The sequence below is a fragment of the Tribolium castaneum genome, chromosome 1, assembly GCF_031307605.1.
Source record: "Tribolium castaneum strain GA2 chromosome 1, icTriCast1.1, whole genome shotgun sequence".
In the NCBI taxonomy this organism is placed as follows: Eukaryota; Metazoa; Arthropoda; class Insecta; order Coleoptera; family Tenebrionidae; genus Tribolium; species Tribolium castaneum.
Window position 1 is genome coordinate 31,711,417 of NC_087394.1, and position 23,412 is coordinate 31,734,828.

Here is a 23,412-nt window from a genome sequence, read left to right on the forward strand (position 1 = left end):
ATGTATTTGTTGTTGAAGTGTTGTAACGGTGTAATTGCACAAGAAATGCGTTTCTAGTTTCGTTGCATTGTAAACATGCCCAGTCCTCACTGAACACTCATAATTTGTTGTAACATGAAAGTTACACCAAACACTCCAACCTAGTTGTGAACCCAAAAATCCCGGAAATGGCTCAAGTACCAAACGCAGATGGTTTCAAAAACCAGCTTGAAGCCAAAGCCGTCACGTACCACGACATCGCCACTAAATTACTGCATGACAAATTCCTGCTGACTGCTTTGGAACTGCACACAGAACTGGTCGAATGTGGACGGGAAGTCAAGCAGTTGAAGGACTTTTTCTCAAATCCGGGGAATTTTGAAGTTCCCTGGCAGGACACTTCATCGCGGATTTGTGCGTTTTTGCAATAATTTGACTGTAATTAACTGGCGAAATTTTAGCGCGCTCTGAAAGTCAGGTCACTTTGGATAGTCTAGATTTGACCAGATATTCAGAGGATGGGGCTGGGACTGATGAAAGGATTGCAGTCCTTGAATTCGAGCTGAGAAAAGCAAAAGAAACCATCAATGCGCTAAGAAACAATTTAACAATGGCAACAGGTGAGAGAAAACAGTCAAAGTTTACTGCTAATTGAACAAATTGTAATACAAACACGCAGAAATAAATGTTTATTGTCTTGTGATAACAAACACTTCATTCAATTATGATGTGTTAACGCAACCAGGGCCCGACCTTGACTCGTTTAAAAATTTTAAATGAATTAGGATTACAACAAAACAGTGAAGCCTTTAAGTACATTAATTTTTTCGGAAAATACGTTCTATTGCAGAATCTGAAACCAGCACTCCTGATAAGGGATGCATGAGACACTTGAACACCGACGTAATTAAACCTCACGAACAAAGAGCCTTAAATTTTTTAATCAATGAATACCTTCTTTTAAACTCGTACAAACTAACTTCCATAACTTTCGCTGATGAAAATCAACATCAGGTAACAAATTTTTTGTTTTTGCAAAGTGCCACATAACTAATTGTAGGATTTTGATGATTGGGACGACGTTGGTTTGAATATTTCCAAGCCACCCGAACTCATCACTTTGTATAGGGAGTGTTTCAAACAGACGAGCTTAGACCGTTTGTCCACTGGTACACAAACCGATTTCGACCTCAGCTCTTACGAAAATTTGCGACAAAAAATCATTGAACAGGTATTAGATTTAATATCTGACTATTTTTTCTACAGTTTAGTGTAGGAGGAAGATTTGAAAAAGTTGGAGGCTAAATACAAGAATCTTGAATCGGAATATAACGAACTCAAAAGTATTAAAGAAACCGAGCTTTTGCCTAGTCAAAATAAAAGCACACCCAACAGCAAAGACTCTCTCGGAAGTGAATCTCCGTCCGAAAGGTTTGAAATTATCGACAAAAACATGACAAGTTTTAAGAAAAGGGACAGTATTATAACTTTAGAAGATAACATTTCAAACAGCAGTCTCAACGTAAATGACTGGACCAACTTGACGATTACTACACATGACAGCGTTAATAACGAAAGTGCCACAAAGGGAATCGACTCACCTAAGGAAAAAGCTTCCAAGTTAATTAATATCGATATTAGGTGAGAAAAACACAGTCAGTGGTTAAATCACAGTTTGGTTTGCAGTCAAGAACCGTTTATAAAGGAAGTGTTCTCGTTATGCTACGTCAATATTCCGCAAAAAGTGGACAACGAGATACTAGACGACATTTTAAACTACTCAGTAACCAACGAAAATTTGGTTCACACTTTATCCTTGTCTCTCTTGAAAATTATTCCCAACATTATTTTAAACAAACGGGAAGATGCGATTCCCTTGCTTATAGGCGCAGTCCAGTTAAATTCAAACAGTGGTGAACGCGATAAGTTGTTGCAACAGTTGTTTAATCTGAAAAAGAAGCCGTCTGATACGGAACGAATAATGATTCTCACAGGTAACGTAACAGTTTTTTACGTGATTTGGCGTAAATTTTGGTTTAGGGTTAGTCGGGATTGCCAAATATTCGGGAGAAAATTTAGTGGAGAATGAGATTTTGCCGCAGTGTTGGGAACAACTGACTGATAAGCATGTGGAAAAGCGGCTGCTTGTGGCGGAGGCTTGCACAGCCCTGATTCCCTACGTTTCAGTGAGTTATTAAATAATGAAAAGTTTACAAAACTACATCAAAACATTCCACCATCAAACTTTTTCAGATTTGGCAAAGTAAAGTTTTCTGTTTCACGAATATAATTTTTTTTAAACAAATAGGGACTATTTATCGCTACATCATTTACTATTTTCAGAAAGTTTTTTCTAAGTGGAATAACGAAGCCTCTTTTGGCACTAAATTTGTTAGTAAGTTTTAACAGATGCTTTTTTACACAGAAAGAAGTGAGGATAACACTGATCTGCAACGAAATCTTCCTTCAAATAAAAATGTTATAATTATGAGATGAAGTTGCTGAGTGTACTTGTTTGTATAACTGCTTTTATTTATTAGCTATTACGATTTTTTTTCTCATTTTGCTAAATTCAGTATTTGTGTTTCGTTTTTGCATTAACGCTACTTTAATGTTGAGCTTCAGTTTGACTTGAGCTGAGGGAAAGATGAAAAAGCTGAAAACTACCAAGAAATCATCAGAAAGCTTTTCTTTCTTATAAGCTCTGGATGTGCGAGATGTGCTTAAAAAAACATTATTTATTTATTATTACACATAGAGAAATGGTATCGATTGTTTTAGAATGTCAAATAATAATTTTTGTAACAACTTTATAACAAATAGGGACTATTTATCGCTACATCTTTTACTATTTTCAGAAAGTTTTTTTTCTAAGTGGAATAACGAAGCCTCTTTTGGCACTAAATTTGTTAGTAAGTTTTAACAGATTCTTTTTTTACACAGAAAGAAGTAAGGATAACACTGATCTGCAACGAAATCTTCCTTCAAATAAAAATATTACAATTATGAGATGAAGTTGCTGAGTGTACTTGTTTGTATAACTGCTTTTATTTATTTGCTGTTACGATTTTTTTTCTTATTTTGCAAAATTCAGTATTTGTGTCTCGTTTTTGCATTAACGCTACTTTGAGCTTCAGCTTGACTTGAGCTGAGGGAAAGATGAAAAAGCTGAAAACTACCAGGAAATCATCAGAAAGCTTTTCTTTCTTATAAGCTCTGAATATGGGAGATATGCTTAAAAAAACATTATTTATTTATTATTACACATAGAGAAATGGTATCGATTGTTTTAGAATGTCAAATAATAATTTTTGTAACAACTTTATAATATTAGTTAGTTAATTAATTTAATTAATTGAGTCCGATGTAATTATAGAAAAATTCTGAAAAATTAACATGTACAAGGTGAATTTGAAGGTTGTACATTTATTGTGATAATAGTAGAGCTCAAAATAAGTCAAATAACTCAACTTGTCTAAAAATTCTTCAAAAAATGCGAAGTCTAAGTACTTTATTCTCAAGCTTATGTGGCTATTAGTTGGTGGTATTTGAGAAAATCAAATTTGAAATAATTATACCTCAAAAACTAGTGCGTTCAACGATTCTGAGACAACAGATTTATTCTGAACTGATGCTTGAACACTGTCTTAATTTATTATTATTTAATATTACCCAAAAAAATACCAGGAAATGTAAAAATACCTATATTATTAGCCCCTTATTTTAAAGTTACTTCAATAAAGATCTTATCAACGTCATAAATCATCCCGAATAACTTGGGTTAGCTGATGTTGTAATATTGGTTACGTATTTAAAATTTCTTTTTTTGTAAATATGGAAAAACACTCGATTTATAAATAAAGTGGTTCGGAGACGGAGTGAAATTTTACACGGATTACATAATGAGTTTACTCTTTGACTAAACATTGTCAAGCGTTTTTTAGAAAATATGTTATAAAGTTTTAGAGAAATTAGCGGTTTTTATGAAAATTAATCACTTTATCGAAAAACCACCACCTTAGCGGATTAAATAATGTCGTTCTTCATATGTTACAGAGTAGAGAATTTTTCCAAAGAGTAAAATACACCTTTTATAACGTTTTAAATATTTGTAATTTGTGTACATGTTAGCGAGTAGCTAGAGACTAAGGAGGACCTTTATCTTATTACTTTTATTACTTTATTACTTTTGGTTCACTTTGATAAAAACCATTGTGGTGCAAATGACTAATCTGTTGCCATGACAACTCATGTAAAAGTTATTGCCAAGAGTACGCTATTTGCACCACAATGGTTTTTATGAAAGTGAACCGAATATAAATCTTTTTTTGAGTATAATTTTTTGAATCATTATTTTTATTATGCTTTATAAAACGTTTAAAAGGTTTACACTGTACACTTTACCTTTGCTATTTATAATAATAAATAATTTGCAAAGTGAAAACTGAAAAAAGCTTGTTGGTGAAATAGGCCCCAGATTGGCGGTCACATAATCTAAGCTCTCGTAAAATATTATTGCAGAGCCAGATCCGAAACTCGCTCATTCTGTCAATGTTGCAACAACTCCTCGAAGATCGCGAAGACCTAGTCAGGGAGGCAGTCATCAGAGCTTTATCTTTAGTCATGGTTTTATGTGAAGACTCTGATAAATACCTTCAGTGTGAAGAAATAACGCTAAATATTTTAAACGACCCTAGTGCCAGTATCGTCAATCTGGCGATTCAAATTTTAATCCCGGTTTTAGGAAAGTGGGCTTTATCCATAGGTTTGATTGATTTCGAAATTATGTACCGTATCCAGACTTTGTTTCTAGGGCGCCTCAAGTCGCACTTAATTAAGTATCTTTTGCACAAACTTAGCGACTATTCTCGGGATTTTGAGTCGAGTAAACAGTCGAATAAAATACTGTGCATTATTGAGGTCTTGGAGGCTTTGATGCCGTTTGTGTTAATATCGGTGGTTTTGCACGAACAGGTTGTTTCAAATATTGAGAAAGACATGACGATTGATTTAAGTAAGTTTCTGTTTTTTTAAGTTTTTCGTCAGTTAAAATTTTCAGGAGCTGATTTAAATAAGTTATGTTCGAATTTAACCAATCCCTCTGTTTTCTGCAAGTGGGACCATAACGTGGGCATGGTCCTTTACGAGTTTGATAAATATATCGCCTCAAACCCCACCAGTTCTTGGGACGAGATGGCGTGGATTCTGGACATGATGTAAATTGAACAAAGTGGTGTAAAAATTTTATTTTGTTTTCGTAGGATTCCAGATTTGTTGAACAGCCTGAACCACATTGACATAACGTACCAGTCAATTATCCAAAATTTCATAAATTTATTCTCCCACATTTGCATCTTTTTCGGCAAAAGTTTCACAAAATTTAAGATACAGCCCATCTTCCAAGTGCAAGTTAACAGTCTTGAGCAAATTTTCTCAAACTTCAATCAGTATTCCCCAAGTTTGAACATAATTCCAGTATATCTAGTCTCCGTTTTAAGCTACTGTGATCGAGACGAACTGTCAATTGTTTTGAAAAAGTTTTTGTGTACTCTTCCCTTATGCGGCACTCCGCTCGATTGCTTAGAAGTTTCCGTCAAAGGATTGTGTGAAAATGGTTTACAAACACTTGTTGTGTCAAGTTTATGGGAGGGGGTTGTCCACCAAAGTCCTCTAGTAAGAGCCGTCACTGCGGATTTGTTTTCGGCAATTGTGGGCTTTTGTGACAAGAATCTTCTCAGTCTGAAGGTAACACCCGGTCTTGTTACGTTAGCCAGTGATAATGACACGTAAGTGTTTCATGAAATTTTGATAAAAAATGTAAAAAGGTGGTTTATAGATTGGTTAAAACGGCAGCAATTCCAGCTCTGGGTACACTTGTGACAAACTGTAATGAGAAAGAAATACACGACAAGGTTTATGTGCAATTTCAGAATTACTTAACCGATCCCAGTGTGAAGGAAAATCACACTGTGATCAGGCAACTGATCGTCACTTTGGGCAGCATTGTAAATCACTGCTCGGCGCAGTTCAGACAAGAAGGTATGTTGCCAACATTTTGATTGTAAAATAATTATTAGGGCCAGTTTCATAGTCGAAATTAAGTTAACATTGATTTAGAATACGAAAATTTTATCAGCAAATCCAAAAGATAAACTACATTTAAGTCCAAGGTATTTTAATTAATGATATTTCTCTTGGTAATAGTCTATTATTTAAAAGGTTAAAATTTTAAAAATAATACATGAATAAAAGTGTGTCTAAATCAAGAAAATAAATCATCTGAAATTATTATTTGTACAGGGACTCAGAATAAGTTACAAAACACAGCATTTTTGTGTTTTTAAGCTAATCATTTATTGATCACTGAACAGTTTTTATAATATTTACGCAAAACATCTTTTAAAAATTAATTACATTAACACTGTTAGCATACTTTTATTAAAAAGTAAGTATAATAAAAAATTAAATTTTAAGATTATTCTTTGTACATTGCAACAAAGACGTAAAAATAGAAAAAAAAATTAAACTAGAAAAATAAATAAATGCCTGGTTTTTTGTACTTGCACGTAAGAGATACCAAAATTTTTGCTGTTTAATGTTTTAAGAAACATGGTCTATTTCTGTAATCAGAATATCTTTCGGCTATAAATGACATGTTACATGTATTTTCTGCAGTTTTGTTAGTAACTATCCATTCAGTGGATTATTTAAACGAAACAAATGCAATAATAATATTGTGTAAGGATTCTCAAACGTTTTTGAATAAAAATCTTTAAAACATTAACCTTTAAAAAAATTACAAATGCCAAATAATAAACAATTAAAATTGTCCAAGAGCTTAAAGTCAAAATAGGCGGAGCAAAATCTTCACTAAAAAATAACTATCCTTCAAGAAATAGATGAAAATTAGACAGAAAAATAACACCAAAGAAATTATATTTTGGAATAATAATGAACGCGGTGTGAGGTCTTTACACAAGGAATCGTTAAAGTAAAGGAAAACTGTTCAAATGAATGTTTTAAGAAAAATAATAAACAAAACGGATTCGTTATAGAATTTAGCTTCTAAACTAAACTAAACCATCATCTAATATCTCATTTAAAACATTTCAAAAATAATTTGTAACGGATTGAAAAATGCTATGATTTTATTTTTTTGAAAAAACTCTTAAAAATGTCTTAACTTTTTGATGGATTATAATGATTGTATTGTTTAAAAATAGTACTTTTTTATTTTTGACATTTTGTAGATGACCTAATTATGTAACTGTATTTTTTTCATAAAACAAAACTCTAATTTTTATCAATTCACTAGAATTCACTTACAAATATGTATTTAAAATAAGATATTAACTCACGTGTGGTTTAATGTAAGAAGAACATCCAGTTCTACACGTAAAGAAATCATTTTGTTTATTACACTTATTTTTTATTATTTTTTCTTCAAATTTCAATTATTTATGTGAACAGTTCGTAAAACTCAACCTGTTTCAAAGAAACAAATGTCATTTTAAGGCGATATAAAGTATCCGGAAGCGATTTATTTCATTATAAAGTGAAGAAGCGAAGAAATTAAAACACTATACTTATATTTTTATAATAAACAAGTGTAAAAATAAGACACTTTAAACTTTTTATACAACATAAATAATAGGCGTTTTAACAGTAAATTAATCTTTTTAATTTATTTTAAGATTATCCTTAGCCAAAATTTGATGCTGATAATAGGAAAAGATTAAAATTATTAACCGTATGACAAGTTGAGAAACTTAAAACTATAAACTCTAATAAATAAATAAATAATATAAAAAATAAATAAATAAATAATAAGGGATCAACATTGTAGAGTAACAAGAAATTTCATTTTATTATAAATGATCAAAATTCATTATATTGTTAACTGAATAATTTCAGCCTCACGTAGCCCGAAATATACTCTTTTGTTTTAAGTACGTAATGAGTTTTTTACTTTTAATGTACATTTTTAAAGTTATTTTTTGTCAAACTTTTTTGGTCACCCAAAATTTATTTATTAGAAAAATATATTTTCCCTTTTAGTGATCCTGCCGCAGCTATCCTTAATCTCAACGTACTTATCGCAAATGTCCAACCAGACCCGAAAAATCGACTTAGCAAACGCCTTAATCGAAGCTTTCACTACAGTAGTTTACAGTCCGTTTAACAAGCAAGACATTACCTCACTCATAATCCCAGGCTTGCGGTAAGTGACTACTTTCAACCACTTAAAAAACCAACAAAATTGCAGCTGTTTGGAGACCGCAGTGACCGAAAACCAGTCACTAACCTGTCACCGAGACATCATCGGTTCGATGATCCGCGAATGCGACGATCACGCCGAAAGCTCCACTCACGCCCAACCAGAACACTCGAATAAACTCCAGAACGTCAACCAAGGCGTTGAAGAGATGAAGCAACGTATGAGCAAAATTTTCACTAAACCAGCTGGATCCAAACCAAATACCCTTCCAAACCTGCAAAGCATTTTCAAGAAGAAGTGATAGTGCCCTGAAGGAGGTAGCTCTCTTTCGCAATCGCTAAATATTCTGTGATTAACGGGAATAGAGTAGAGTAGAGGTAGAGATTTAAGAGAGATCTTATTGTTTTATTAAATTTTTCACTAATTGATATTTTATTACTTAAAAATATAACTATTTATCTTTCGGAGTCTTATAACTTGCTGTTGCCTGAAAGCAACTCAGTCGCTAGTTTCACGGCATACAGCGACGTCCCCGGAGCTGTGGTAACCCCATAGCCACCGTGCCCGTAATTGTGCACAATTTTCACTTTCCTGCCGTTAATCACCTGAATTTCCTTCTCCACCCTGACCACATCTCTGTGCGGTCTCAGGCCCACTTTTTCCGCGATTAATTCGGCACCTCTCAGACTTGGCACCAGAGACTCGCACCGTTCTTTGATCGACAAACCGTCGTATTTATTCACTTCCAAGTTATACGAGTCGTACTGACGACAACCGCCCAAAGTCACACAGTCAATGCCCGGAATAACATAAGTGTCGTAATCCCCGTAGAAAAATGTTTTAATCCAAGGAGCCCTCACTTTCAGGACTTGGCCTCGCATTGGCACGAGTTTATTGTCATTGCACAGAAATTTCGCCCCAAGGCCGGTGCAGTTTAAGATTATGTCGTACTTTTTATCGAGTTGTGCAAACGACTCGATTTTTTGGCTCAGAATGTGGACGCCGTCCCTTTGCAGTTTTGAAGTGATCCAGGGCAAGTAGTACGAGCATTGGGTGAGGACTGTTGTGAAAAAACAGCCGTATTTCCACGTCCCGGGACATAATTGTAATTCATCTTCAGTGGCCCGTCGATAAATGGGCAATAACTTGTCGAGATAATCGTTCTAGAATTATTTGAATTGAGCAAAATTTTTTCATAAGTGTGATTGATTAAATACTTTGACGATATTTGGGTACTGACTGGAGAAAATGTAGCCCGACACTTGGGCAACACCAGCTGTGCTTGCCTCAGGTGTGTTCCAAATGTTATCCCAGTAGTGATAAGAATCATTGATCCATTGTCTATTTATTTGTACCCACGTGGGTTGTTAATAGATAACAAGACGTTATTAGCAGTGTGAGGAAATTTTATGGGCGAAGGTTAGTGCATGGGCGCGCGCTTGCAGTCAGATAAACCTTTAAATCGAAATGTTGTGGAACAGCTTGCATTGTAGATATAAGTTAGGAAAGAGTATTAAAAAATGTTTAGACAAAGAATTTTTTGTTTCAACCCTCGCGAAGGGGCTGAAAAGACGTTTTAGCTAAAAATTTGCAAACACCTAAAATTGGACACATTTTGCGTTTACATGCTCATATCTTCCTTCTGGATAAAGCTAGAAACTCCGTTTTTTTTGCAAACAAATTTTCAATAAATGCAGATTTATACGTAGTTTAACAAGGTTGAGTTTTGATAAAGGAAAACCAAAAAAATTACATTTTCTTGTAACGTTGCATAATTGTGTAGTGAAATTTTCGAGATGCGAAAAAGTTTTTTAATTTAAAAGATAGACTTCCACATAATCGAGACGAAATAAAGCTAATACTTGAAATAAATTTTTAGTGCAAGAATCATTTCGTTATCTGTAAGACTCACCAAGTTATTGCAATTTAAAATTACTGCAAAATGCGCCTGAGGTGAAACCGAACCGTATTTCCCTCTAAAGCGTGTTCATCGCCTTTGATAACATTTCGAGAGCTAAAAATCGTAATTCGTAAATAATTAAAAAATAATTAATGTCACTTATCTATTAATATTATACCTTTACTTTTAACCGCCCTAACTCTCTGTTAATTTTAATAATATCTAAAAAGTCAAAAGAACATTTTTATCTCATGTACTTATTTAAAAAGCATAAAAGTGACCCAGTAGAACTAGATTATGAAATTGTAATTCATTTCAAAGTATTCTTTGGTGTGACATTAATATTTTTTAATTATTTACCATTTTTAGCCCTTGAAATGTTTTCAACCACACCACGTTTCAAAGGGAAATACGCTGCGATTTCACCTCGAGCACATTTTGTAGATAACTAAATAATCCTTCTTTAAAGTCCTTTTTAAAAAAATATACAAATCGTAACGTTTTTGACGAATCAATCGGTAACATTAATTGTATAAACCCCTAGTAAACTACGCCAATGCACGCGCTATTCGGAAGTAAAATTACCGTTGGGGGCGCCACCGGGCTGGGTCGAAAACAGTAACCATAAATGGCGGGAAAATTTTTATTCGGATATTTTGAGCGTTGTACGAATTTTGAGGCTTCACAATTATTACATTGCCTATGCGGAATGATTATTGTGTCTTTGATGCAAGAAACTTATGTTGACAAATGAGAGATGACGAGGAAAACACGAATAACGAATGACTGTTTGGTTCACTTTCTTTATTGGAAAATTATTACAAAGACATTGAAAAGCCTACCTTTTGGCATAATTTACGTTTAAATGTATCAGGAGTTGTTAATCTTTATTGTAGTTTTGTAGATTTACCGAAACATTTCATGAATTTTTCAGTGGAAAAATTCTAATCTAAAATTCACACACTTTACTAATTTATTGGTTTCTTGAGCCCAACATGTGTTCGTTGTGATCCATTACTTATGGTCTTTAATTAGGCAACTGTTTGATTAACACATTGTAATCAAAATTTAAATCTTTTTAACTTTATATCCACTTTCAAGTTCCAACAATAAACACTTTATACCATGAAAAACCACAGAATCAAAGTCAAAGCTAGTATTTACCACCACGTACTTTTAAAGTGATTCTTTCTAATGTAAGTAATTAACACTATACACGCAAAATTGTTGAACGATTCATTAAATGTCAGTTAAATGTGGAATTTTTACTGTTTTCGACATAGTTCAAAAGTCATCACCAGAGGGCGTCTAGTTAATTTTATTTCTGAATAACGGACCATTTCATCGATAAATATGAACATCGCGAGAGCGCTACGACGAGTCAGCTGATCGGTTGTAAAAAATACAACCCCATAAAATTTCCTCACACTGGTTATTAGTTTTTACCTTGTGATTTCCACCGTGGGGCCTGAAAAACTAGTCCCTGGACGGAAAAGTCCAGCTGCTACGTAACTGGTGGTCTTGTCATTGAACTGATGGGAAATAACATCAATGTTTGCGTTTCGGAATTTCTTTTTCAATTCGAACGCTGTTGTTAAACCAATCACACCGGCTCCTAATACACCAATATTGAGGTCCGACATTTTCGTGCAGAAAATTTGTTAGTCACAATGAATGTTAAGTGTTTATCTCCAGGCTTTTATGTAAACATGATGACCTTTGTTTAATTGTCACAACTGAATTAGAATTGTGATAATAAGATAACATTTATTTGTAGCTCCGCCCACTTTAAATAGCAAGCGCATCGATTACGTAAAGTTGGGTGATCTACTGTGCTGGGAAATTTTATTTTGGAACACTCGGGAACAATAATAGTATTATTGGCCCAAGCTTGCTTTTGAGGTGATCATAAAACAATTAGAAAAGTTATAGGTCTAAAACCTAATTAGAAATAATCAGAACTTAAAGCCTTGTCCCGTATATTTTTATGCAGTGAGAAGAGCTGACTTCCAACACAAAATTTGGGATCCTAAATATTTTTAGTCTTGGTACTTTCTGTCAAAAAATTAAAATCTGGCCAGAATTAAGACAATTTTATTATAATTTATAATTGTTGTATAAATACGTTTTGAGGCAATTTGAGGCACCTTTTTTTATTGTTGACTCAAATTTTTAGACGTTTATACATTGAAAATACTATTTGCAGAACTTGTATAATGCTTTTTTATCACGTTTTTATTTTTACATAAGAGTTTTCTTAATAAACTTTTTTAACAATAAAGACAGATTTTTTTCCTTAAACAAGCTATTCAGAGAAAGCGAAAAATCGAGAGTTCTATTTAAAAACGTAAGTTGAATTTGTCCAATAGTTATGATTTATGAAGGTAAGCACTGTTGTTTATCTTAAAATAACACCACCATAAACAAACAATTTTTTTTTCATAATATCAGCTTTAAAGAAATAAATTTCAACTTTTTGAATTTACGAAGAATATAGGAAACAAAACGAGATTCAAAATAACTCAATTTTTTGTTTTCAAATTTTAGTGCTTCCACTCCACATTTTGTTTTAACTTAAATTCAACTAGTTCACTAATTACTTGCAAATAAGGCAGGAACGTTGAGTATCAAATTCTTAATAAGCTGAGAAAAACTGCCGATAAAAATTTTCAAGACAATCATAAATCAAAAAATAAAATTTGAAATATTTTTCAAAACGATACTGTTAACAATTCAAAAAATATTAAATAAAAAAATTGCAAGGAATAAAATTACCCACAATTAAAGACAGAGAACACAGATAAAGTAATTTAAACCTAACGATTGAAGAAACATTGAATTTTTAAAAAAAAAATGTAATTATCCGTTTTTTGCATCTTTAACCATATTCGCAGCGTTTTGAAAAATTAGTATAAAAGTTAAAAAAAAATCAATACCTTTATAACTGTTCTGTCTGTAAATTATTTCGTTATTTTGTGCCCACCGTTATTTTTTATTAGTGATTTTTTGTTCTTAAAACTTAGATTAAATGGAACTGCGTTATCTGGCGGTGCTAATTATTTATGTATCCTAATTTTATTTTGTATTCATTGTGTAATGATGTATATTTAATAACTCCTTTTAATTGTCTATTATTTTGTAATTTCGTTTGTATTTAGTGACTCGTATGTTGAAAACAGAATAAATCAAATTGTTATCTTAAACAAAAATAGCATTATTATTTTGCTGGTACTATTGGTACCGAAAGTAATAACTATAAAGGAAGTTAGTTGGTGGAAGTAAACATCCCATGATGAAATAGTTCATTTTTAGTAAATTGGAGTTGAGTTCATTATCATTTCATGCACAAGGTGGAAAAATACGCCCAAACAAACGAAATTTTCCTAAGTACCTGCTCAAGGAAAGGATTTGAAGTGATAGCACTGATTAAAAGATACATTTATTATCAATATTTTCTTAAAAATATCATTTATTCAGTAAAAAATGACACCGCAACTAAATCACATTCAGCACATAAAAGAAACTGAAACGGAAACAATACGAGGACACTAAAAATAATTAATTTTGAACTTCATGCTAAACCTACTCCACAAGTCATCAGTTACGATTCATTTTTTTCCTTGGAGATCTTTTCCAACTTACTTAAAACCTGACTCAAGTCCGCATTTTTGGCCAGTTTTAAAAAAACAGAACTCCTTAATTTATGAAATACCAACCAGCCAGGTACAGCATTTGAGATTGCTTTCAAATGGTTTTCCATTTCCGCTTTATTCAGAAAAGTCCGGTAACTATTACCCAACTTATCGATAACAAAGTCTAACTCTAAAACGGTTTTTTTCTCGGTAACGAACAAATTACGAGTCAAGCGGGCGATTTCGGGCAATCTGGCGTAAAGTTGCACCTCTTTCTCCTTGTCTACAGTCCTGGTCATGGAAACCAGCGCTTTGGCGGCCTGCTTTTGGCGCACTTTCTCGAGCAACGCTTTGGGGATACCTTTGAGAACCGAGGTTACCTGTGTTGGGGGCCCCTCACTGGCTGTGGGGGCCTTCTGCTGCGCCTCCTTCAGCTTCAGCAACGCCTGCTCCATGCGGGTGTTGCAGTTGAACATCTGGCGCGCCTTTTCCAGGACTTGCTTCCCGGTGGTGAACTTCTCCTCGAAGGGGGGCTCCGGCAGGGCTCCGAGCTCGATTTCCGGGACTTTCTCCAAGTCGAACTCGGGGTGCCAGCGGGTGATTTTGTCCTTCGAGATTATCATTGGTGGCGTCAGGGTTAAGAGAAATTCGTTGTGATAATCCTTGACTTTGTCAATCAAAGTCTCAGTGAAAACTCTTCTCCGGTCAATGAGCACTTGCGAAGTCATGTCTTCGGAGTTGGTTAGGTTTGGGGTTAAAACCAACTCCCAGCGTTCTTCTCGAGTTCCGAAAACTTTGAGTTTTTCTTGCCGGAAGTTGTAGGCGGTTGGATAAACCGACTTGATTTGGGCGAGATGTTTTTCAAGGAGGTTTCGTTTGACCATTTCTTCAACAGCTGGTTTGAGTTTTCGGAATGTTATCACTTCCTTGCGATTGAATAAGATTTGGGAGACGGTGTCAATTGAGCGGAAGAGTTCGGTCAGAGTTTTGTACTTGAATGGTAATTGCAAGCCTTGAGGTGTTAGAGATTCGGTGTCTTTGGACGTGGTGTCAGTTGCATTGAAAAGAGTCTTTTTGGGGCTCAAGGCACTCAGGAGGTTGCGACGGACGGTGGGCTCCTTCTTGGGGCTCAGGTATGGCTTCTCAGGGGACTGGACTTTCTGAGGACTGGAAAAAATCAAAACCAAGCAACGTACAGAATGTTTCAGTTACTAATTCAATAAAAGGAAAATTAAAAAACATCTTGGTAGTTCTGCCACTACTTAACACAAATTAACAAAAAGAAATTAGTGAACACGTTTGGATTGAAAATGTGCTCCAAATCGAGGTCACGCTTATTGTTTATTATTAACTGTTTGTAGTTTGCACAATATCCTAACCCTTACCTAACTACGACTTCAAACTCTATTGACTTGAAGGTCTTCAACTGTGGCGATTTGGCCACATCTGCAGTTTTCTTTTCCGCTACTTTCAGCTGTTCTGCTGACTGTTTAAACCTACTAATGGAAGCTTTGAGTTCCTTGAACTTCGAGCTCTGGCATATTTTCTTCTTAATATGGTCCAATTCCTTATTAGCGTCTTTCTCGCTCGGATTTGGCGGAGTCACACATCTCTCAATTTTCCGCATATTATTCAGAAGACTCTGAATGTCTTGGTTTGACCCAGCTTTGAGTTTCTTCTTTGGTACTTTAATAACCTTTCTTGATACATTTTGTTGTTCAAGATTGGTGCATTTAACAACTTTACTTGCTTCTGGTGGTTTCACTACGATTTTGGATTCGTTTGAAGCCCCAGTTTTTGGTGAGTGAGTCGTTGCATCTTGGTCCAGGCGTAACACTTTCTGGGGGTACTCTGACTTGTAATCATCGACAGCCGCACGTTTTCTGTTGTTGAAATACTGGGCCACTGAAGGCTGTGCCATTTTCTTCAATTAGAAAGGTCTAAAATGGGTTAAATCATCACTTTTTCACTTCGTAAACAAAACCCACCGTTAATTTAGTTTCCCTCCGGATTCGGTGAAGGCGCAACCGAAATTCCACCAGTGCGCATTGGCAACACGAGGAGTAAGCGATTCAAGCCGAATATTACAGTAGTCCAGCTGAGTACTCCGGTTAAAATTTTTTTAAGACACTGCTGTAATGCTAGTTGCTTACCAAAATTGTAAAATAACTTGGTCGTTTGCACGTCTGTGGTGTCACCATGAAAACATGGTCTTTATTTTTGTGAAAAACTAATTGGAAAGATTTTCACCAACTTTCAAATCGACCGCGCGCACGGTCATTGAACCCAGACGGCGGGTGACCGCCAAACCGACCAACTAGACGGCGTTGGCTTGACATCACGCGTTGGGGTATGGGAGGGGATGAAAAATTTGTCGTCTAGAGGTAGCGCGTCCTTTGGTTTTTGCGGGTTGTGTTGTGTTTTTTTTCGTGTATTTAGTGCCGAAACGACTGAAAAGTATACTTTTTCGAAAACGTTAGGATTGTAGAACGGGGTGAACAGTTAGTTTTTAACGCGAGCGCGTACTTTAGTATAGTCGGTTGTGAAAAGGTGTTTTTCGTGTGTTTGGTGCCATAAAGACACTTTGCCGAAAGGGATGAAAATGAGGAGCTGTGCAGTAATACAAGGTAAGTCACAGTGCATGTTTCTGAATAATTGTGAATTTAAATTTGAAATGATACCACTGAAATGTAATACCCCAACAATTCTGGCAATACAGGGTGTTTCACCCAATTTTACTAGGTGTCCCAAGTTGGGACTCCAAACCCTTCAATAGATCTTGCATAAATTAATCTCAAATACTTCTGGTTTGAACTATAACACCGGTCTAACGATTTATTAGCTTTTCATAAATATCACAGCCACCTATGTGGACAGACAATGATATAAGTTTAGTTGAGACATTTTTGTAACTAGACCATATTTTTGACGATATCTTCCGAATGGTTAGTCGTAGCGATCTGATTCTTGCAAATTTGGATTCCGCTGGTTATTTTACATTGGAAACACTTAATTATAAGGATATAACTCCAAAAAATTGACTGACAATGACATAAGTTTAGTTGAGCCATTTTTGTAACTAGACCATATTTTTGACGATATCTTCCGAATGGTTAGTCGTAGCGATCTGATTCTTGCAAACTTGGATTCCGCTGGTTATTTTACATTGGAAACACTTAATTATAAGGATATAACTCCAAAAAATTGACTGACAATGACATAAGTTTAGTTGAGACATTTTTGCAACTAGACCATATTTTTGACGATATCTTCCGAATGGTTAGTCGTAGCGATCTGATTCTTGCAAATTTGGATTCCGCTGGTTATTTTACATTGGAAACACTTAATTATAAGGATATAACTCCAAAAAATTGACTGACAATGACATAAGTTTAGTTGAGACATTTTTGCAACTAGACCATATTTTTGACGATATCTTCCGAATAGTTAGTCGTAGCGATCTGATTCTTGCAAATTTGGATTCCGCTGGTTATTTTACATTGGAAACACTTAATTATAAGGATATAACTCCAAAAAATTAACTGACAATGACATAAGTTTAGTTGAGACATTTTTGTAACTAGACCATATTTTTGACGATATCTTCGGAATGGTTAGTCGTAGCGATCTGATTCTTGCAAATTTGGATTCCGCTGGTTATTTTACATTGGAAACACTTAATTATAAGGATATAACTCCAAAAAATTGACTGACAATGACATAAGTTTAGTTGAGACATTTTTGCAACTAGACCATATTTTTGACGATATCTTCCGAATGGTTAGTCGTAGCGATCTGATTCTTGCAAATTTGGATTCCGCTGGTTATTTTACATTGGAAACACTTAATTATAAGGATATAACTCCAAAAAATTGACTGACAATGACATAAGTTTAGTTGAGACATTTTTGCAACTAGACCATATTTTTGACGATATCTTCCGAATGGTTAGTCGTACTGATCTGATTCTTGCAAATTTGGATTCCGCTGGTTATTTTACATTGGAAACACTTAATTATAAGGATATAACTCCAAAAAATTGACTGACAATGACATAAGTTTAGTTGAGACATTTTTGTAACTAGACCATATTTTTGACGATATCTTCCGAAAGATTAGTCGTACCGATCTGATTCTTGCAAGTTTGGATTCCGCTGGTTATTTTACATTGGAAACACTCAATCATAAGGAAATAACTCCAAAAAATTGATAGATAATGACGTAAGTTTTGTTGAGACATTTTTGTAACTAGACCATATTTTTGACGATATCTTCCGAACGGTTAGTTGTAGCAATCTGATTCTGATGTTTTTTAAACAACTCAAATTTATTATTTCGTTCCGTCTACATTCTGCTTGATTAAGTTGAACCACAGATTGAACGTAAAAGTATATTAATATTTAGTTTATTTAATACGAATCTGCAAATTATTGTTACACCATTCTATAAAGCGTAGTGTTAAAGATTGCTAAAAAATACGAAACTTGAGTTTGACGTGAATCTGTGACGTGGGTGTCGTGTCCGAATTTTTCTAGTTTTGAAACGAAGTTTACACGAGTCGATTCGATAGTGACGTTGCGCAGCGATTGTCATGCGCTGCAGTCGCTAGTCGTTTTTGTTAAAAAATTCTCGTCGAGCTCGGCGGCCATAATCAAACAAAACTGTTTTCGTAGAAATGACGATTATTTAACATTCTTATTGATTTACTGTGGTTTTTAATTGAACAATTTTACAAATGAGCGCAAAATTGGACGTAAATAGACGTGTCTTAGCTATCCAAGCTAAAAAGAAACGACATAAGCCAGCTAAGAAAAAAGGTAAGAACGAAATGAACGGCCACGGGGAAAACCGGATCAATTCGAAGACCGAGCCCTCGCACAGCTCCAGCAATGAGACGATCGAAGACCAGGACGACCCGTACACGAGCGAGGAGGAGGAGCAAGAAGACAGCAATGACTACCGGAAAGGGGGCTACCATCCTGTCAAAATCGGGGACCTGTTCCTCAACCGCTATCACGTCACGCGGAAGCTGGGCTGGGGCCACTTCTCCACCGTGTGGCTGTGCTGGGACCTGCAGGACCGGCGGTTCGTGGCCCTGAAGATCGTCAAATCGGCCGAACACTTCACCGAAACGGCGCTTGACGAAATCAAAATTTTAAAAGCGGTGCGGGAGTCCGACCCCACGGACCCCAAACGCAACAAGACTGTCCAGTTGTTGAACGACTTCAAGATCAGCGGAATCAACGGCGTGCACGTGTGCATGGTCTTTGAAGTGCTTGGCCACCACCTGTTAAAGCTAATTATCAAATCGAACTACCGAGGGATCCCTCTGGACAACGTCCGCACAATCATGCGGCAGGTTCTGGAAGGTCTCGACTATTTGCATACGAAATGTAAAATAATCCACACCGATATCAAGCCCGAAAACGTCCTGATTTGTGTTAGTGAAGAGTATATCAGGAGGCTGGCGTGCGAGGCGGCGGAAATGCACCATCTAGGCTTAAAATTACCCACGTCTCTTATAAGCACCGCACCGGTCCAGGAAGTACAAGCGTCGAAAATGAGCAAAAACAAGAAGAAGAAGCTGAAGAAGAAGGCGAAACGACTTAATGAGCTACTTAAACGGCAGATGGAGCAAATCATAGAGATTGAGGAGCAGAAGAAGGTGAAGGAAAACGGCGATGTGGCGACTGATAACGACTGCAATGGAACTAGTCCGAGTCCCGAGACGACGCCCGAGGGCCCCGAAGACAAACTCTCCAACGGTTGCCTTGACGAACTCGCCGGGGGCGAGGCCCCCGCCAGCGAGGACAGCGTTACCGAAGCCGTCATGCAAATGTCCGAAGATGATTCCCCCTCGCTGACGTCCAGAAGCGAGCTCAAGGTAGTTATAATCTACTGGTTTAGAAAGGGAACCAATTCTCCTTTCTGGTGAACGATTTTGAACCACTTTTACGTTAAATTAACATCAGAGATATGTCGCAAATTCTCAGTAACAATTTTTCCCCATATTACAATTTAACTGAAAAAATTGAGGTATTTTTGAGTTATAATGCAATGTCAGCTTCATGTTTATATATCGCAAAAGAGCAGCTCTCAAAATTAGCCATCAGGGGTGCAAAGATCTTAGCTTGACCTATTTCTTTGAGGTTTGAATTTATTAAACGTTCTTTAAATTAAGCAGTGAATACACCTGCTACCTATTCGTTCCGTTTTTATAATGTTTTTTTAATAACTGTGTATTCATTATTTTCAGTTAGCGTTTATTGTTCACATCTAGCGATTATTTTTATATAGCATTTACTGCTTTTATTATGGCCAGCTTTTCTATTCTCAACATAAAAAATATTCGTCTCAATTATTACTTTTTTTTGAAAATACCACAAATGAAAGTGAAGATTTTTATTCAAATAACGTAATTCAATAACTGTAAAGAATATATTACCTCTATTAAACTGTAATACATAAAGTAGAAAAGAAAACATATGGAAAAGTTATTAAAATTAAAGAAACTGATGTATCATTTATGAATATGAATAATATTCTTTACAGAGGTGTCTCAAAATTGGCGAATTCCGAACAATTTTTCGAAAAATTAGCTTCATTTTAGAGTAAAAAATTCTAAATTTATAGATTTTTTCTTATAAACGAAAGGGAAAAAAAATAGATTTTTTTACTTCAAAATAAAGCTTTTTTTGAGAACTTGTTTTACATTATTATTTTTCACAATCGTCTTTACCATACCACTGAAACTTTTAGCCTGTATTTGAAGAAAACGCATTTCAAGCCAACGTATCTTTGTGGGAAAGTCCCGAAACTTTTTTTTTTTCTATGTTTAGATTACTGAAGCGATTCTCAACATAGTTGTGAAGTGTATGTAGTCATTTTTTTTAAATTCTGACAATTGCAAAGTACCTATTTTTCATGTGTACCATGTTATCATTTGAATTTATAATTTAATTAGAGTAGGCTTTATTTATTATAACTTGGATGAAAGCGCCGATATTCATAATTAATAAGCTAAGGAGTTAAATAATAATGTTCCCAACGGTTATATTCAATTAGAATACATTTTTCCCTCACTTTGCACTAGTTTATCAATGACAAAGAAGAAAAAACCGACTACTCTAATTATAAATTTAAATGATTGCATGGTACTTTGGTATGTAAATAATAATGTTGCAATTGTCCATTTATTTTTTAATTGTTAATTTCAAAATTCCCTCAGACTGGACTGTATCACCCTAAAACCTTTACTTTTGGAACCACTGCATTGAAAAAAATGTGGTTTTTATTATGTTAAATGTCAGGAAAGATTTAATAGGCTTAAGAAAATATTAATCCAAAAAACAAGAATTAAAGACAATCATGACACAAAAAAATGCAACTGACCATTATTTAGTTAAAAATAAAAACGGAAAATTATTTATTCATTTTACTTTGTCAACCTAAACATGACAACACTTGACAATTGTTTTAAAGAGTAAACAGAACTAATATACTACTTAAAAAAAATTTACTTCGGGATTTGTTTTGAATGGACTTTCTTCTATTATCTGTTTTTTGGGTACAATATGTTAATATGTTAATTCGTTTGCAATATTACCTAGTTATTAATTAAAAAACACCTCGAAATTTTGAATTTGGATGCATCAGACAATTTTTAAAAGAAATTAATCTTAGTAGACCTGGAATTTCGCTAAAACTATAGTCACCTCTCTCTCTGATTGCTTAAATTTTGAAAGATGTACTTGTTAAAAAATGCTACTATTTAAATTTAATCCCTTGTTTGTTCTGTTTATGCAATCATTATTAAAGTCACTCTTTAACCTGACCTTACCTCACTTTTTGATAAATACCAAAAATATGTAGTTAAATAATTGTTATCAATTTTATCACACTCTCTTTTCTTATAACTATTTTTTATTGGGTCTGTGTTCCAATTATTGTGTTATTTAAAAATTGTGCCACTCAGTTTATTTAGAAAAAAATGCACCACAAAATAATTTTTAATTAATTATTATTGTAATTATTTATGAAAAATCACCACATTTCTTCTTTAACTTGTGGAAAGATTGCCTCAATTTTCGTAAAAAAATGAAATGAGTCAACTTTTGATAGATTTTTGACCGTAGTTTGCCCAAAAAAGCAGTAATTGAAGGCGCGGTTGTCAAATTTCGCAAAGTTACGGTTTAAAATCGTTCACCAGGGCTTAAATTATTTTCATCTTTGGGTTTTGCGACAACGCATTTGCATTTTTTTGGAGTGAAATGGTGCACAAATTGGAGTTTCTGGTGGATTTCTTTGCTCAAAATTTGTGCTTTATTTCTCTCCAAAAAATTCAAATGAGCTTTTGCAAAATTCTGTCATGAACTGAAATGGGATATAGTTATCGAGTGTACGTAATGGTTAATTGAATAACCTGTCGTTTAATTTGTTCCCGAAAATGAGTTCATTAGCTCCAAACTGAACATTTGTTGGACAAATCCAATATGCACCTATTGTTGTTAGGTCGAGGCCGACCCGGCGTTTACGGTCTGTGATTTCGATGTGAAAATAGCCGATTTGGGCAACGCGTGTTGGGTCGACAAGCACTTCACCGAAGACATCCAAACGCGGCAATACCGCTCGCTGGAGGTGCTCCTGGGGGCAGAGTACGGCACTTCGGCCGACATCTGGAGCACCGCGTGCATGGCCTTCGAGCTTGCGACGGGCGACTACCTGTTCGAGCCCCACTCGGGGGAGGACTACTGCAGGGACGAGGACCATCTAGCCCACATAATCGAACTGTTAGGCAACATCCCGCGCCGGATCGCCCAAAGCGGACGGAACTCGAAGCTGATCTTCAACAAGAAGAACGAGCTGAGGCACATCACCGGGCTGAAGCCGTGGGGCCTGGAGGACGTGCTGACGGAAAAGTACGAGTGGAGTCGTCAGGACGCCGAGGAGTTTGCGGCGTTTTTGAAACCGATGCTGGACTTTGATCCCAACACGAGGGCCACGGCCGCAGAGTGTCTCCAACACGCTTGGCTCAACAAGAAATGAGTTGCTCTCTATGTAGTTAAATTAGACTTGAACCCAAAATTAGTTTATTGTAAGCAATTTTCTATTGGAACCATTGCTAACTGTCGGCGTTTTCCAGTAGAGCACTGCCTTGTGTAAATTATTTCTGGGATTGGTTGTGCTGCAGATATAGGTGACTGAATTATTTTAAATTGCTTGTTAGCTGACCAGAGCGTTTATTTCATAGTTTAACTTCAAGGCAAGTTGGCGCCGTCTGCCGTTATGTTAAAGTAATTTATTTTCATCTGGTTCTACAGGGCCTTTGTTTCTTGTATATAGATTTGTCATAGAGAAATTGTGATGTATGTGTTTCATAGACAATATATCTGTCCTCCTTGGCTGCTTTACAGAAATTTTCGTTTATGTAATAAATGTTCCGTATTTATTAATTCATGTTTGTATTTATGTGGCGGCCAAGGAGTCAATCGTAGATGAATGTCTACCCAACTGGAGTTATGAGAACATTTAGACGCGATGACAAGGCTCATCAGTTCCATACTAGTTAAAGCACCAACATTTGTATTAAACCATATTTAAAATTAAAAGTATACAATGTACATTGAATCTCTATATGCTAAGTATATATTAAATTGATATTTCGTGTTTTATTTGTAGTGTTT

At 35.2% G+C, this 23,412-nt stretch overlaps 4 protein-coding genes across 4 annotated transcripts; 2 read left to right on the forward strand and 2 right to left on the reverse strand.

Moving 5' to 3' along the window:
- Positions 1 to 167: 167 nt before the first annotated feature.
- On the forward strand, positions 168 to 8,660 carry LOC657637 (RAB11-binding protein RELCH homolog). Its single transcript, XM_008192642.3, has 14 exons — positions 168 to 393; positions 441 to 599; positions 830 to 993; positions 1,040 to 1,210; positions 1,256 to 1,620; positions 1,666 to 1,973; positions 2,020 to 2,165; positions 4,501 to 4,744; positions 4,793 to 4,993; positions 5,039 to 5,195; positions 5,241 to 5,765; positions 5,816 to 6,018; positions 8,038 to 8,200; positions 8,246 to 8,660. Exons 1-14 carry the CDS (start codon positions 168 to 170, stop codon positions 8,496 to 8,498), a joined length of 3,285 nt encoding a protein of 1,094 aa, XP_008190864.1. The 3' UTR covers positions 8,499 to 8,660.
- On the reverse strand, positions 8,582 to 11,906 carry Daao1 (D-amino acid oxidase 1). Its single transcript, XM_964012.4, has 3 exons — positions 11,544 to 11,906; positions 9,415 to 9,538; positions 8,582 to 9,360 (listed from the first exon to the last, which is right to left on the reverse strand). Exons 1-3 carry the CDS (start codon positions 11,738 to 11,740, stop codon positions 8,668 to 8,670), a joined length of 1,014 nt encoding a protein of 337 aa, XP_969105.1. The 5' UTR covers positions 11,741 to 11,906; the 3' UTR covers positions 8,582 to 8,667.
- Positions 11,907 to 13,523: 1,617 nt separating this feature from the next.
- On the reverse strand, positions 13,524 to 15,819 carry dup (double parked). The gene is made up of 3 exons (XM_963935.5): positions 15,718 to 15,819; positions 15,115 to 15,669; positions 13,524 to 14,896 (listed from the first exon to the last, which is right to left on the reverse strand). The coding sequence occupies exons 2-3, from the start codon at positions 15,648 to 15,650 to the stop codon at positions 13,699 to 13,701; spliced, it is 1,734 nt and encodes a 577-aa protein (XP_969028.1). The 5' UTR covers positions 15,651 to 15,669; positions 15,718 to 15,819; the 3' UTR covers positions 13,524 to 13,698.
- A 2,496-nt stretch (positions 15,820 to 18,315) lies between these two features.
- On the forward strand, positions 18,316 to 23,388 carry SRPK (SR Protein Kinase). Its single transcript, XM_001812202.4, has 2 exons — positions 18,316 to 19,613; positions 22,241 to 23,388. Exons 1-2 carry the CDS (start codon positions 18,465 to 18,467, stop codon positions 22,772 to 22,774), a joined length of 1,683 nt encoding a protein of 560 aa, XP_001812254.1. The 5' UTR covers positions 18,316 to 18,464; the 3' UTR covers positions 22,775 to 23,388.
- Positions 23,389 to 23,412: the final 24 nt, after the last annotated feature.